Source organism: Lissotriton helveticus, chromosome 2_2 (assembly GCF_964261635.1).
Source record: "Lissotriton helveticus chromosome 2_2, aLisHel1.1, whole genome shotgun sequence".
In the NCBI taxonomy this organism is placed as follows: domain Eukaryota; kingdom Metazoa; phylum Chordata; class Amphibia; order Caudata; family Salamandridae; genus Lissotriton; species Lissotriton helveticus.
Genome location: NC_136060.1, coordinates 173,967,324 through 173,981,326, shown reverse-complemented (window position 1 = coordinate 173,981,326; position 14,003 = coordinate 173,967,324). Strand labels below are relative to the sequence as shown.

At 43.9% G+C, this 14,003-nt stretch overlaps 1 protein-coding gene across 1 annotated transcript in view; it reads left to right on the top strand.

The window, feature by feature from the left end:
* LIMCH1 (LIM and calponin homology domains 1) overlaps window positions 1-14,003 on the top strand; it is a 990,782-nt gene that overhangs the window by 864,472 nt on the left and 112,307 nt on the right. Inside the window, exon 22 of the mRNA XM_078678256.1 lies at window positions 13,677-13,782. Coding sequence (XP_078534382.1) covers window positions 13,677-13,782 — 106 coding nt within the window. The remainder of the gene's footprint in view (window positions 1-13,676; window positions 13,783-14,003) is intronic.

Here is a 14,003-nt window from a genome sequence, read left to right as displayed (position 1 = left end):
GAATTGGGGAGAAAAAAAAACCTCTTGTAGTCTGAAAAAATGATGAGAGAAAATATTTTCATATCGTTTTTCGAAAAGTTGAAGGCCAATTTCAGCATGTAGGGAACTCCGAGTGCTAATTTGCTCAAAGTTATTCCTGCTGCTCTGGTGAAAACATCATATCATTTAGACTGTTGAAAAAACTGTCAACAGCTTCTTGCGTAAGTTCCACTAATTCGGAAATGTTGTTACCATGCATTCATGAGCCTGAGCATGATTGCCTCCATTGATGTTTTGATCAGCATAGCTGACTGAAGGTCGTACCTGATCGATGCTGCTTTCATCTTGTGCTTCACTACCCCTCAATCGTAGTGGTGAAGTCTCCACGAATGCCGTCATCAGGATTGGTAGCCGCTGGGGACAGCACAATGCATGAGCCGTTACCGGACCCAACAAGGTATCTGCGTCCATTGGCACATCCGACCAACATGGTTTGCCATAGCGAAATAACAGGATCAAAAATAGAATACCCGCTACTAGTCCCAAAAGGAGTGGAAGTCTGCCAAAAATGGAATGGACAAAGTCTGGAAAAATACCCAGGATGGCTTTGAATGGAGTTAAAGCACCCGAAAACACTGCTTTAAATACACTGGAGACACCAGTGGTATCAGAAATATTTAAGATTTCGTTCAGTATTTCTGCGAAATGTATGGGGGAATTAGTTGATAATAATGAATGAATCTCTTCTGTTGTCCTTGCAACTTGGAGATCATACGTTTCTTTTGATGACGTGAGCCTGGTCGGCGTCTGTAGGAGCACAGTCTTCATTCTGCTTAAAGTATCTATTCGAATAGAAGCAATTTTCAAATCGGGCCATAACCTTGCCTCCCTGTCTGGAGAATCGTTCGGGAACAATACTCGTTCACAGCACATGACCTTCCTAGTCACGGTTATGAGATAAGGTTTTCCGGGCAGCAAACTACAACATCTGCGATCTACTATTAGAATGTAACTCCCGTTCGAGAGTCTCCTAAAGAATGGTTCTATTCGTGTTGCAGGTGTGCCTAGCTGGTAACATGAAAGGTTATTTGAAGTCCCTTCACAGGCTCCATGCAAACTAATACCCTGACACAGAAGTGTACCGCTTAGTGATCTTGCACAATTATCGCCACTGAGAAACACTTTCTGGCCTTTATTACTGACACATTCGTGTGTATAGGGCAAGTTCCATATTGACTTAATGTACCCTTTACCCAACCTTTCATACTGGCCTGCCTGTATATATTTTTGGCAGAATTGAAACTGGAAAGTAGTTATCGGAATATTTATTATTCCATGTATTATCCATTCAATGACAGGTCGTTCTGACATTGTTAATGGTAATCTCTCAAGTTTTTCAATGCTCAGAATTGTATAGTCAGCACCCTTCTGTGCCAAACTGATTTGTTTATCAGTAAGGTTAAAGATATTAAATAATGACGTTGTGTTGATTAAACGCCATGGCACATAGCCAGAACGCAGATTTTGTAACGTCCAGCCAAGCTGTACAATAGAACGCAATTGGGACTGACCGTGTTGTAACATCAGTAAGTCTTGCGATATTATATCGATTGCTGAAGACACAATGCTGTCCAGAGAATATATTCTGGAGGACAGAGTCATTAACCCATTGTCCACCACAGAAAGTGATTTTTCCAAATTAATACGGTCAATTTCCCGTATTTTTTCTGCTGTCTCAATTTGAGTTACTTTCCAGGCTTCGTTATAAGCTGCATATATAGAGGCCGCTATGAAACGTTTTTGACGCTGTTTGCGTGGTCCCATAATGAAATCACGCAAGTCAGCACCTTCTGTAAGTAAAGTTAGGTGTTGCTTAATTTCAGCCAGTGTGGACGTTTGTAGCCATTGAAGGCAGAGCTTGCCCACGCTGTAGGTGGTTACTATCCCTGGATGTTGTCTTTGGGAATATCTAGGGTCTGGCCTAGTCAATGTGAACCCCTGTACTTTGTTCAGGAATCTGTCTTGACAGTTATTTGTATCTGTGGGCCAGATCAACCACTTTTTCCATTCAGGATGTGTTCTGTTTTGGTTTAATATATGGTTTACGTCTATCTCAACATTTATAGAGCTATTACTGTTCACTGTTGGCTTTGGAATAGACGGTTTGTTCAAATCTTTGATTTTGGCTAAGCCAAGACAGGTAGTTTGTTGAATAGTGTCATTCAAAAATATAATTTGTTCTGGGATCATGCAGGCTCTAAACAATGATTCTATACCTTGTACTTGCCAATCTCTTGTACCCCAAACAGTTTTTGCTTCAATATTATTGTTCCAGAAATCAAACCCAAATGTATTCATTTGTTCAAAGAATGAATCGGAATATATCAATTTTGTGTTTGTAAGCATGGTCTTCATACCTGTCTTATTTGACAATTTGAAATAAAATGTTTCTGCATTACTTGTGTTAAACCCTGAAAAGTATGAATATTTATCATAAAATGTTTTCGAGCTGTCTTTTGGAGGAGTAGCACAATGTTCCCATTGGTTATAATTTAAAACATTTCTAGGTTGAGCAGATTTATGTAGATAATGGTTACCATAGTGGTTGTAGCAGAACATCTGATCATAATTAGACGAACCCTGCAAATAATCATGTTCTGTAAATTTAGCAGACATCACAAGATCAGACATCATATCATTAATACTTTCAAAGTCCCAATCATCAGCAAATGAGCTCGGTTTTACAAAGTCACTCAATGAGATCTTGAATTGGTGTGGATACTTCAGGATTTCAACCGGACCATAGATTTCATAATCAGTTTTGTCCCATGCTACACCGCCTAGTATAGGATTGGCTGTGAAGTTCACTGAAGAAAGTTCTCTTTTCTCGATGTGTGAAGATGTGTGTGGTTTAAGGACCAAGTTGATTTTCTGGCTTGCTGTGTCCATTTTAGCATATTTTCCTTCAATGAAATGTCCCAAGCATAGTACCATGATGAGCCAAAGAATGAGGATAAATGCACCGAAGGCCACCCAAAATTCAATCCATGGAGAAATCAGATAGGTTTCTTTCAGCTGTTGAAAAAGTTCCTTAGCTTTGTCTTTAAAAGTTATTGTTGATGGCTGTTTCTTTGCTTCACTCAGGTCTTCAGATGAATCATCGAAGTTGATGAAGTAGCCGGATGCTGTTCTGTCAATTGTTCCAATTGTTTTTGGATTTTGCTTTGTTTCATTAGCAAAGTCTGCAGTTACATCATCATAGGTTGTTGTTTCTTGATGAAAAGTTTTAATTTGGGTTTTAAGAGGTTCAAGTTCCATTGCTTTGTTGCATAGTCCTTGTTGATTCACTGTAGATTTTCCAAATGTGATCAGTCTTCCAGTTTGAGCCTCTGTATTCGTAGCAAACATTGGTGTTCTGCTACTTCTTGGGAGTCCACTTGGCCTACTGTTTGTTATCGGCCACATGATTGTGGTTTAACCAGGTCGATGGATGCAACTCGGTTCTCCTTTTTACCAGCAAGGGGCGGTAGTACTACTGATCTTGTCCCGTTGACAGACAAGACAGGAACTGCTTTTCTGTAAGAAGGCCCAAATTCCTTCTTTACCGCGATCTTCTCTCTGACTAGATCCCCGACTTTTGGAATCCAGACAGGCCTTGCTGGGACAGGTGGTTTCTCTTCAGTGGTTGTTGGCTGTTGTTTCAACTTTATGTTGCTCAGGTCTTTTCTTGTTTCATTTAAGTCCTGTAAAATAGCCAAACGATCTTTGATATCAAAGCTTTTGTCTTTAACCACTGAAGTCTGACTATCAAAATCTTGGATCATCATTCTAGTCCCGAACAATAGTTTGTACGGACTGAACCCTTTCAGAGAATTCCTTGGCAGGTTATTTAGACTACGTTGGACACTTATTAAATGTTTGACCCACCCAGCTCCCGAACCTAATACCTTTTCCGTTATAGATTGCTCTATGTCTTGGTTTTTTCTTTACACCATCCCGTATCCCTCAGGAAGGAAGTGAGAAGAGTCCCGCTATGCTCATTTGGCCATGCTTCCCCATAAGCTTGAGGGCTAAAGGGAATACATTATTCATAACGTAGCATGCTTCTAGCGTGTATGCCATTATAGACTCGCAAATCCTTTTATAACAGTCCAGACGTCAGCCGAGCGCTGGGGTCTACATTATAAGTGAAAATTAGTCTTTTTATGTTAATATAACGTGTTTTCGTGATGGGTACTTTCTTATTGTTGTTTTTCTGGAGCTAAGTGCCATGGCAATAGTCCTCCTCGCTCGCCACTGCGATCTCTATTGCAGTCTGGGCAGTTTTTTACAAAAATGTGATGATGCAGGCTCATGCCTGGCCACCAGTACACTGATTGTAATTCTTCCAGAGAATCTTTTTGCTTAAGGTGTCTGAGACCCTCACCCATATGTGCGTCTGCTATTAACAAGCCTCTCCTGTCCGTGTTTGGAATTACTCTATCCCCCACTCCAGGGATTCGAGCAAAAGGGACTGAGTTTGCATCGATTATGTATGTATAATTGAGTGGATAATTGATCGGTAGCGCTGAGCAGTCGCCTTTTGATGACGTTTTCACCGCCAGCACAGTTTCACCGTCAATGTGTTTTACTGCACGCTTTTTTGTAGCTACGGAAGCCGATTTTGTTGCTTCCGCTGTGGCTGTCTCAGCCAATGAATTCCCTGCAACGTGAACGCCATCACGCTGATGACTCAGTGAATGTATCACGTGAGTTTTTGGTAGTTCTTTTTTTAAAAGAACTAATTGTTCCCAAAGCGCTTTCTGCTTTATTGTGGCACCTTTGTAACCGTTTTTAATCCATTTCTGTAAGTCGTTATTGTATGATTTGACGCAGTAATACGAATCGCACACTATAAGTGTCGGGAATTCGCGATCGGCATTATCTAGCGCCATTTTCAATGCTATTATTTCAGTTTGTTGTTCTGAATTATTTTCCACTGAGTGTGTTTTTGTAAGTAGCCACACTTCCTTTACAATTTCGCACGTGGCGTTGTAAGCCAGCTCTCCCCAAACTGAGGGTTGAGCATGTCCGTCTGTATATATTACACAGGCGTACTGTCGTAAAGGCAGAATGTCGATTGGCAGAGGGTATTCTCTCTCATATTTTAGAAATTTTAATTCTTTCATTTCCGGGTCAAAATCGTATTTTACTTTGTCTGTAGCAACAGAATTTACCCATTGTAACCATTCTGGATTCAGTGCCGTTGTCGGTAAATTACATGGTGTTGTTAATGCCTCAAAAGCTGATTCGGCTGTTCTGACTGTAACCTGTCTACCGTCGGCTTGGTATTTTTCTTTTGCTACAGCTGTTTGAACCGCATGAACAATGCTTTCCTTAATGCTGAACCTTTTTTCAGCTTCTGTGTACAAATGTGATTTGTATGCTATTGGTACCTTCTCTCCTTCATTAGAGGTCCGGTATGTGAATCCGCATCTTCCTGGGATGACTCTAATCACAAGGTTGCGTGTATTGTCACGTGTTTGTAATTTTGTTTTAATTAACATATCTGTTTGTAAAGATCTCAAAATTTCTGTGTTTTTGAGTCCAATTGATTCTTTTAAAATCTGGTTTTATTAGATCATAGAGAGGTTTAATTCTCTCTGCATAATTTATAATGTAAGTTCTTCCGAAATTTAGGAAGCCTAGAATTGATTGTACGTTTTTTAGTGTTCTAGGTGCTTGGATTACAGCACATTTCTCTAGGAAATTGTCAGCCAGGCTTTTGCCTTCACTTGATAGTTCATATCCTAAAAACAGGACAGTTAGATGGGCAATTCTTGACTTTTTAAAGTTGAATTTGTAACCCTCTGCTGCGAACCCAAGTATTATGGTGTTCACTCTCTTCAAGTGAGTATCCAAGTCATCATCTGTTAGATAGATGTCGTCGACATAAGATAATGCCTCGTCATCATAAGTTTGTAGTAATTCAGTTACTCTCGCTGAGAATAATCCTGGGCTGTTCTTGAACCCCTGGGGCAAACGACAGAATTTTTTTTTGCGTGACATTTATTGAGAACGCCGTCAAATATCTGCTCTCTGGTGCTATATTTTGACAAAAGAATCCATTAGAAATGTCTAATGTGGTTTTGTATTTTCTGCGCACTATGTTATTCATTAGTGCAGCACTATGCGAGTTTTGTACCGCAAATGTTTTGCAACATGAGTTAAGGTGTCTGTAGTCCAAAACAAGACGATATGAATTGTCTGGCTTGGAGACAGGAAACAAAGGGTTGTTCATTTGTGAGGTGCAAGTTTCAATCACCCCCTGGTATTCAAGTTGATCTAGGATCTCTTTTACCTGTTTTTTAGCTTCTTGCTTAATCGGGTACTGCCTCTGTGCAGTAGGTTGTGATTTTAACTGGATTTTGTGAGGAGGAGAGTCCTCATCCCATCCCACATGATTTTTATATAAGGCAGGGGCTTGAGCTACTGCCCACTTTCTTGCAAGTGTATATTTTTTATGAATTGGAATATGGTTTGAGAAGGCAGGCATAATTATTTCTTCGCCATGTGGGCACTCCCTGACAAACTCTGGAGGCCAGTCTCGTTCAGCTAGAAGGATGTCATAGCCCTTGGAGAGATTATCCCAAAATAGACCCCTTATTTTTCTAGTCTTATCCCCCTCTATACGCAATGTTATGTCATATATTTTATGAGGTTTGCTAACTCTGGTATCTGCAGTTTCCACCTGAATGTATTCATTCGTGTCCACTGTCTCCAGATGATTCATAAGGACTTTGCGAGCTATGCTCACTTCTGCTGCGCTGTCTAGCATTGTCTGAGCCCATTCTCCGTTTTTCAGCTGTGTCCTCAGTATTCTCGGCATTGTTAATTACTTTAATACTGGATACCTTCTTTTTTGGAAATTGTAATTTTTTATTCTGATGAGCAGGTTCTTTGTCTTTGGACTTGACGTGCTCTTCCCTGTGTTCTGATCGTCCTCTTCTTTCCGATTTCTGCGAGGAAGTCTGAAAAGATTGAGAGGGACGTGTATCAATATCTTGATATCTATCAGGTTTTTTTATATTATCCCTATTTCTAAGGTTGTATTTTTTCACAGAGGGCTCCCTTTGGGGAGACTTGCATCCTTGATCAGGAGATCTTTCTCTCCGCCGAGGAGACCTTCCTCTGGACTGGAATCTTTTTCCTTTAGGATTGGATTGCTTATTTCCATCCCAGCTCTTTTTTTGAGTGTTTAAATTATTTTTTATAAATACCTTTTCAGGACTTTCAACTAGTTGAGGTTTCACTGGTATTCCACCCAAACTATCTCTTCCTAGTTCTTCATAGGATTTTTCTATGATTCTGGCAATTTCAGATGGTTGGTCTGCTATATTTGTCTCTTTTAACCTCTGGCGAATCGCCACATTTGCTGCTTCTCCCTTTATGTTGGCTAATAATATTGCCGAGACCTGCTTGAAATCTTTCAGTAGTTTCATACCGAGAGTTAAAGCGGGTTCTGGACCGTATTCATCTTGAATCTGTTTTAGCACATCTGGTATTACTGACATGGATGGTACACCATGTGTTTTTGTGTAAATGGAAGCAAAGACTGTTCCCCAAGTGTCACAGTCCTCCACATGTGGTGCGATTCCCATTGGAAGACAGATAGTCAGAATCCTATGTTTCTCAACAGGGGTGGTATCTGGAAACACCGCCTCTATTTGAGTGATTTTTTTGTGCTAGCCAGAAAGGAATTTGTTCCCGTTTTGCGGGTACTTTACCTAGACAGGACTGTATGTTTTGAGGTGTAATTTTATTTGTGTTCCCCTGATGAGTGGTCAGCTGTGGAATTTTAATTGCTGGTTGGATTGTTGAAGTCCGCATTACATATTGGACTAATTGTCTATGTATTTTTATTAATTGTTTTAGCTGTGCTAAAAGCTCTGGTGCAGGCATTTCTTCAATGTCTGGATGTGGTGTATATCCGGCTAAGACCGGCCACGTTGCTCCTGGTCTACCTAGTGGACCGAGCCTGGTGATGTGATTATTATGTTTTAGGGCGCCATGAAACAAGAGCAGGTGCTCTTGGAATTTGAGTGGTATTTCCACTTCCTCAAAAGGAGTGTACTCATTAGGAGGTTCCTCTATTTTGTAATAGTGGAAGTCCTTTGTTACAGCGTTTGCTGCTGGAAAGTTTATCCATGAATAGAATACCTCTGTCTGCCGATATTCGTGTGCCTCAATTACGAATATGACTGTACCACCTCTTGGTGTCAGTCCATTTTCTATAAGCTTTAGGGTTATAGATTTCCTTATGTTGACCGGGATGAGTATTGCATCTGGGTCATTTTCCAGCAGAGTATTGTCTGCTACTAGGAGTTCAGCTGCTAGTCTCACTGTCTCCCTTTCTTCTTCACTTTCTGTCATTTTACTGACAGGAAGGTTATTCTGTATGTTTGCAGATCAGGTTTTTATGGAAACAAAGATTAGATGCACAATATTTTGGAACAGTGTATCCTTCAACGTTGAATAAACCAAGAACCATACATAGGAGTCTCCTCCTGCGAGGTTTGGCGGATATGACCTTTCACCCACTCCAGACGTCTTTGGAGTATTATGGGAAAAAAGGGGTTCTGTGTGAAAAAGCACGACTGAGTTACTCTAATGTCTTGCGTTAGTTTTATCGCCTATCCAAACGTTGGGCGCCATGTAGTGTAGTTCCTATCATCCCAATAGGCTCTGCGCATTGGAATAATATCTTCAATAGTATAGACCTAGGGCAGAGGTTAACTAGGTCTTCTACCGACGATATTAGACTTAAAGTTTTGTGTTTGCCAGCTAGCTCAGAGTTCACTAGAAACTTTCTCGAATAGGCAAGGAGGATTTTAACCTCCCTGGATAGACAAGAAGGGATTTAGTTTCTGACAACCATAGAACATGACAACTTTGCTCTCCCCTAATCAAGAGTGTATCTCTAGAGTTGTGTGAAAACAAAAGACAACTTATTTCACTCAGTCAGTTCAGTGCATTCTTAGTTTCACCAGATTGTAGAGAAAAGGAAAAGACGGGCGTGTTCAATAAAAGATGTTATTTATTGATCAGTCTCCTTTCTCATACAAGAGAAATGAATCGCTATTATTGTAATACTTATAGTTAAGTAAAGTGCATACAGTAAAGACAGAATTATAAAATAATACTGTAAAAGCATTGATATGGTTTCTAAGCCATATGATACCTTAAAATGGATAAAATAGATACATACATATATACATTTGACTAATCATACTCGACTGGTGCTTCTAACCACGCCTACCCCAGTGTACCTGACCTAAGCCTAATACGTGGGCGGGAGTAGATAAGTAGCAGTTTAAGTTAAGTTTGTTTGCCAAGGGACTGATTCGAGAATTCTCTGCAAGGGGTTATTCAGTTCTGTACCTGAGAACTAGAATGATGGAGGGCTGGTATCTCTTATCCCAGGTCTTGATATTCCAGCTGCCTGCGAGGGCTGCTTGGAAGCGCCGGAGCTGGATTTCTCAGCAGGAGAAAGGCAGCGTCTCGTTCTCAGCGCGCCGGGAAGGCGGGGCAGCGCCTGTGGGCTTTGCTCTCTGCTGGGCTCCTCGGCACGTCTCGCTGCTCCGATCTGTCACCACCGCATGTGTTTGCTTAAGGCAATGTCGGTAATGTTTATACCTGAAAGGTGCCGAGATTGACGTAAGGATGGACATATTTACGTCAATAAGGATGTCATATGAACGGGCTCGTTCGCACATTCTTTTGCTGAAGTTCTCTGTGAAATCAAAACAATGGCTATGGGAATTTCCCAGGTCGCTGTAGGTTTGATTTGTTTTGAGAACTCCGTATGCCTTATCAGGGGCTGGAGGAATATCGCTTGTCTAATTAGATGGCATGCGTTATGACCTAATCAGATAACGCGCTTCTGTGCCGTGGTGTGGCTTAATCAGATAACGGTTTTTGCACCGTTGGATGGCTGCTAGTTAATTATTAACCAGACCAGGGTCAGGAATAGGGGAATCGATACAGTACCTATAGGAATACATCACAGGTTTAGGAAGGGAGAGGGATCTGCCATTGACCCAATCTCGATTCGTGAGCCACCACTGCAATTGTCGTGCAGTGCCCTCCGAGATCTGGACGTGATCGGACAGGTTGCCCCGATGCAGTGCCCACTGGAACTTCAGGTCCCACTGCAGAGCCCGCATATGCCATCTGTCATGATCCACTAAAAGGGTGCAGGAGGCCATCAGGCCCAGTAGCCGGAGGGTCATCCTGACTGAAACCTGGGATAATGGCTAAAAGATCGGAATCATAGCCTGAATATCCCGGACTCGCTGTTAGGGAGGATAAACCCGAAACTGCGCCAAGTCCAGAACCGCTCCGATGAAGAGAAGCTTCTGTGAGGGAATCAGGTGCGACTTTGGCACGTTGATGGAAAACCGCAGGAAATGCAGGAGGTCGGCCATAGTCTGGAGGTGGGAGACGATTGTCTGGGGCGAGCCCGCCTTCAACAACCATTCATCGAGATAGTGGAAGACTGAAACCCCCGATCTGCGCAGATGAGCTGCGACCACCGCCATCACCTTCGCGAACACCTTAGAGGAGCTGGTAAGGCCAAAGGGGAACACTGTGAACTGAAAGTGCTCGTGGCCTACCGTGAACCGCAAGTAACGCCGGTGGGGCGGCAGGACGGGGATGTGGAAATAGGCTTCCTGCAAGTCCAACCCTACCATCCAGTCTTGCAGGTCTAGGGCAGACCAGATCTGAGCAAGTGTGAGCATCTTGAACTTCTTCCAGAGGAAGCGATTGACGTTCCGAAGGTCTAAGATAGGACACAGGCCGTTGTTCTTCTTGGGAACCAGAAAGTAGTGGGAATAACAACCACAACCTACTTCTGCCGTCGGAACGCACTCGATGGCCCCCTTGGCCAAGAGGGCCGCAACTTCTTGCTGGAGAAGTGTCAAGTGACCCCCGACATGCGGTGATACGGAGGTGGCATGAATGGAGGGGTTGCCTCGAAGGGGAGGGAGTAGCCCCTTCGGACAATTTGCAGCACCCACTTGTCCGATGTGATGTTGCGCTAGTGGAGGAGATGATGGCGAACTCTGCCTCCCACTGGTGTCTGGTGGGCCTGAAATACTGGACTAGGAAGGCTTTGCAGTGGATACTGCAGGGGTGGAGGTGGACTGACCTGCCCGCTGGCCTCCTGAACCGCCTCAATGGTTCCCACGTCCGCGGCCACGCTGAAGATGTTGCTGCGGTGGCCTGTGGCCCTTCAAACGTGGTGGGACACCCCTTCCGTGGCGGGGCACCCCTTCCGTGGCCACGAAAGGAGCGAAAAGCAGAAGGTGGAGGAGGTAGAGTGGCCGACAGGCCCAAGGACTTGGCTGTAGCCCAGGAGTCCTTAAAGCACTCCAACGCACTGTCCGCTTTATTGCCAAAGAGGCGAATACCATCAAAGGGCATGTCCATCGTAGTGTTCTGGACATCCCCTGAGAAGCCAGTTGTCCTCAGCCAGGCATGGCGCCTAAGCCCCATATTCGTGGAAATCGATCTGCCCAGGAAGTCGGTGGTGTCCAGCCCACAAAGTATGGTGAACTTAGCTGCATCTCTCCCAGCAGCAATGGCCTGGGTGAGGACTGCAGGGGCCTCCTCCGGGCAGTTAGGCAGCACCTACGCAACTCTGTCCCACAGTGAGTGGGAATAACGGCCCAAGAGGCATGCGGTGTTCACTGACCGCAGCCCTAAGCTGGCAGATGAAAACAGCTTCTTGCTAAGCTGCTCCAGCTTCTTAGATTCCCTATCCGGAGGGGCGGAAGGGAACGGGCTCTGGACAACCAAGCTCTCATGGGTGGGGTGTTGGGAGAGAAAGAGGGGGTCGCCCGGAGCCGGGCGATGGCGTCGGGCCACGTTCCTATCCACAGGAACCCCTGTGTTGGGCCTGGACCAGGTGCCCAAAAGAACGTCAGACAGTGCAACACCACTGCGTAACTGGCTCCCTCCTCCGTAGCCACGGTAGAAGGAGAAAGCATGCCATGGTCAGGTGAGGTGTCAAGACCACTGGCTTCCCCCAAATCCTCTACCCATTCCGGATCATAAGCACACTCCTGTGCTAGAGGGTCTTCAGACCCCTCCCAGTCCTCCCCTTCCTCCGAAGTCTGTGGAACAGGCTGAAAATAAGGAGGAGGGACATAGGGCAAAAAGGGCACCATCGGCGGCGTGCGGCGCCGTTCTGGCACTGTGCCTGGGTCAGAGCTGAACCTGGGGACGACATCGTCCCGAGGAGCGGGTTCCGGTGGTGGTGCTAGGGAGGAAGGCGCCGTGGAGGTGTTATTAGGTCAACCAGCGTTGACCGGGGTCCGATCCCGGCTGTCCTTGCCAGAGGAGAAGAGATTCACTGGTGTCCCCAAATCACCTTGCATTGCAAGACTTGAACCCTCCTGTTGGTTCAGCCCGACTGGCCTCCCAGTCAAAACCTGCAACCTTTTTTCCTGCAAACCGATCCCATTGACTAACACTAGGCACCCAACGCTATTTCACCACTGCACCCGGCTACCCTAGTGGCAGTGGAGGTGACCTAATGGTGCTGCCCTGGACCTTGCCCCATACTCACCTTAAGTCCAGGAGACTGGCCTCATAAGTCGCTGTACTGTACCTGAATGACGTACTTGCTTTTCCACACATAGGATAACATTGCCGCTTCTAACTATTTTTTAAACGTAAAAGTATTTTCTTGCAAAATGTACTTACCTGATCGTATTGATTCTGGCGCCTAAACATATATAAAGATATGTGTGCATCATTTATTGACTACTGTGTGCATTTGCAGATGTCTAACACTTCTCTCTGATAAGCCTAAGTCTGCTCGACCACACTACCCCCTTGAAGAGCACCTTGGGATTGCAAGAGCAAGCCCCTGTCCACTCATAATGGAACCCATGGACTTTAGCACGATAAACCTAATTTTGGTATATCATATAAAGAGACACCTTCCTACATCACAGACCTGCGAACATACACAATGCCACTGTGAAAGATACAATAGGGCCCCTCCACATGGTCTGCTAGAGAAGAGCCAATATCACAAAGTGGCAGACAGGATGAGCTGGAAACCCTTCCACACAGTGGGTTTCTAACTCGTATTTCAAGAACCTACACAGGTGATATTCGTTATGGGGTGTGAAACTTTTTTTAGTGGAGGGGTTGAGAGGTGGGTAGAAGTTACTCAGGCGATGAACATTAATAAGCCCTGCCCCTCCAGGCCCCCACCTTCTAGCAGACGTTGACTTTTTGTTTTAGATTTTTTCAAGTCTGGTATAACGCCGAACAGAGTGATGGAAGGAGGGGTACAACAGAAGAGATTATGAGCTTGACCTCTGGGCATGAAAATAAGCAGTAGCCAGGCTGCTACTGATTGTTGTTTGTTAAGGAACTTTACAGGGGTAATTGGGAAGGTTGTGATCGCACGGACCACTAATTATATTTGTATGCCATTTCCTTTTTGGTACTATGTGCATGCTGATTATGGCCCTAGTGATTATTTAGCTATTTCCTGATTTATCTACATTTCTATTTTCCATATTTGTTAGCATAGGACTGTGAGCATTGTCGCATTTTTAGAAAATGTAGACAACAGTATAAGAATGCCATTTATCATTGTGTGTAATAATAATTTATTATTTTCCATGCTTGTGCAGGCAGTGAAGTCCGAGACCAATGAGCTGGAAGAATATGCTGTGTTTGAGTTTTTCAAGAAACCTTCCAAAGTCACCAATGCCCCATGTCAAAATACAAGTGAACAAGGTAGAGCAAAACATTCAACTATATCAATGAAAAGGGAGAGTGACAGCCATGTGTACTTCAAATGTGGTTATGTTGTGTATCAGCCATGTCTGGAATAGGCATTATGAAACGTGAACCTAAGTGGATGACCTGAATGGTTAGACATTTGGCAATACACAGTTCTCAGTCAAGCCTCTAGCTAAATTATTATTTCCCGTAGATGTGCTGCTGACTTTCACAAA